Genomic DNA, 2,226 nt, shown 5'->3' on the forward strand with positions numbered 1-2,226 from the left:
ACCCCCCCAACCTCGGTCCCCCGGCAGCCCCCCACCTACCCCCCCAACCTCCGTCCCCCGCCTGCCCAGCCCCCCAGGTGCCCAGGGGGGTGGAGGGTCCCAGGCAGGCTGCCTGCGCTCCCCCCTTTGCCGCGCGAGTCGGGACCGGGGGGAAGGGGAGCGGGGGGTCCCCCCGGGAGGCCCCCCCTTACCTTGGCTGCCGAAGATGCTCATCAGCTTAGCGAACAGCTGCCCCATGGCGGCGCCGCGCCGCGAACCCGCCGCCTGCAGCTACTGGCCGGGCCGCGCGCCCGCCCCCGCTTTATAGCCTCCGCCCGTGACGTCAGCGAGCGGGCCTGGCCCCGCCCCCTGGAGGGGTTTCCCACAGGGCCGCTGCGCACCGATTCCCCGGGGGGCTGATTGATGTCGGTGGCAAAGAGGAAATTCCAGCTAGTCCCATTCCCCCCCCAGCCGGGGGGTCCCTTCCCACCCCCAGCCCGGGGGTCCCAGGCCCACGCCAGCCCCACACCCTCCCTTCCCACCCCCAGCCCGGGGCTCCCAGGCCCACGCCAGCCCCACACCCTCCCTTCCCACCCCCAGCCCGGGGGTCCCAGGCCCACGCCAGCCCCACTCTGTCCCCTGGGGTCCCAGGCCCCATGCTCGACCAGCCCCTGTGGCAAAGGGGAGACCTTTCGATTGGACCCAGCCCCAAAATTCAAGATCCCACCCACGGATTTTGACTACCCCTGAGCCAGGAGGGGCGTCTTGCTCCAGTTGGAGTTTGCGGCCAATCTCTGGTTACACTGGAAAAGAGAGACTCCCAACTGACTCGCATTGTCCCCCTGTATTCCCCCTGTTGGTATCCGCCTCTTGTCGCTTGTCATACCTCGATCTTTGGAGTAGGGACGGGCTTTCTTTTGGTTCTGTGATTGATTGTACAGCGCCTAGCGCTGTGGGGCCCGGGTCGATGATAGGGGCTCATGGGCGCTGCCACAAAACAAATAATACTGCAAAAAACTACACCCAAACACAGCAGCCTAGTTCAAACCACAAGGGGAGGGGGTCAAAGGTTCTGCCCCAAGAAAGACCCCCTCCCCCTCCCATTTCTGATGCTCAGCCACATCCGATCCAGACTATCCAAACTTCTGATGTCCAGAGATCTGGGCTGCAGATCTCTCCGGATTAGCCTCTCCCTGGAGGATGCTGCTACATGCTGCTTCTGGGTGGGTTGGCAAAGTTTTGCTCACAGTGTTTCAGGATTTTCTCCCCTCGACCTGAAACTTCAGCAGCAGCATGGAAATAGAATGAAATCCCTTTCTGTGCCTGTCGGGAAGGAGGGATGTTTGATTTGGGGGTGAAGGTCCAGGCTGGTTCTTACTTTACTGCAACAGATACACTCAAACCAAGCTCCTGAAACAGAAACCTTGGCGGCAAACAAAGCTCGGAGGGGGATTTACCCAGAGCTGCTCCCTCTTGGCAAATATTTAACAGCACTGAAAAGATCTGATAGCTGAGCCAAGCTTCCCTTAAATGCTCTTTCTCAGACTCCACCCAGTGTGCTGACAGACAGAACTGTAAAACTTTCATCCAGCCCCTTTTCACACTGGCAGAGCAGTAGGCCTAGGTGAGAGGACTTTAAATGTACAGCATCTGGGCTAACAGGGAACTATGTCCTCCTTCTGAATGGGGAGAACCAACACCAGCCAACCTTAGAATCATAGAATATCAGGGTTGGAAGGGACCTCAGGAGGTCATCTAGTTCAACCCCCTGCTCAAAGCAGGGCCAATCCCCAGACAGATTTTTGCCCCAGATCCCTAAGTGGCCCCCTCAAGGATTGAACTCACAACCCTGGGTTTAGCAGGCCAACGCTCAAACCACTGAGCTATCACTCCTTCCTTGCAAGGGGAGAACCTTGCATAGAGCTGGCACTTCGTCCATAGCCTTTTTCTTCTTCACCACTCGTGGGCATAGGCCATGTGGTGATTAGACAAAGATGGGCTGTTTGTCACCTGTCTGAACTGAGATCAACACCCCATTGCGCAGGGCGCTGCACAGACAGAAGAGAGACAGTCCCTGCCCCAAACTGCTTCCAGACTAAGGAGGCAGAAACAAAGAATGATCATCAGCCCCATTTTACAAACCGGGATCTGAACCATAGAGAGATTAAGCATCTGGTGCAAGGTAGAGTGTTTCCTACTTATCTATGGATGGTGTTTTACCATCACCATCCTAAATGTAGGTTGAGG

General features: G+C 57.8%; 1 protein-coding gene across 1 annotated transcript in view; it reads right to left on the bottom strand.

Moving 5' to 3' along the window:
- Positions 1-264, bottom strand: part of ARL5C (ADP ribosylation factor like GTPase 5C) — an 11,295-nt gene extending 11,031 nt beyond the window's left edge. Inside the window, exon 1 of the mRNA XM_034756148.1 lies at positions 192-264. Within this exon, the coding sequence (XP_034612039.1) occupies positions 192-237 (46 nt within the window). The 5' untranslated portion in view covers positions 238-264. The remainder of the gene's footprint in view (positions 1-191) is intronic.
- Between the last annotated feature and the right edge of the window lie 1,962 nt (positions 265-2,226).

The sequence above is a fragment of the Trachemys scripta genome, chromosome 23 (assembly GCF_013100865.1).
Source record: "Trachemys scripta elegans isolate TJP31775 chromosome 23, CAS_Tse_1.0, whole genome shotgun sequence".
Taxonomy (NCBI): domain Eukaryota; kingdom Metazoa; phylum Chordata; order Testudines; family Emydidae; genus Trachemys; species Trachemys scripta.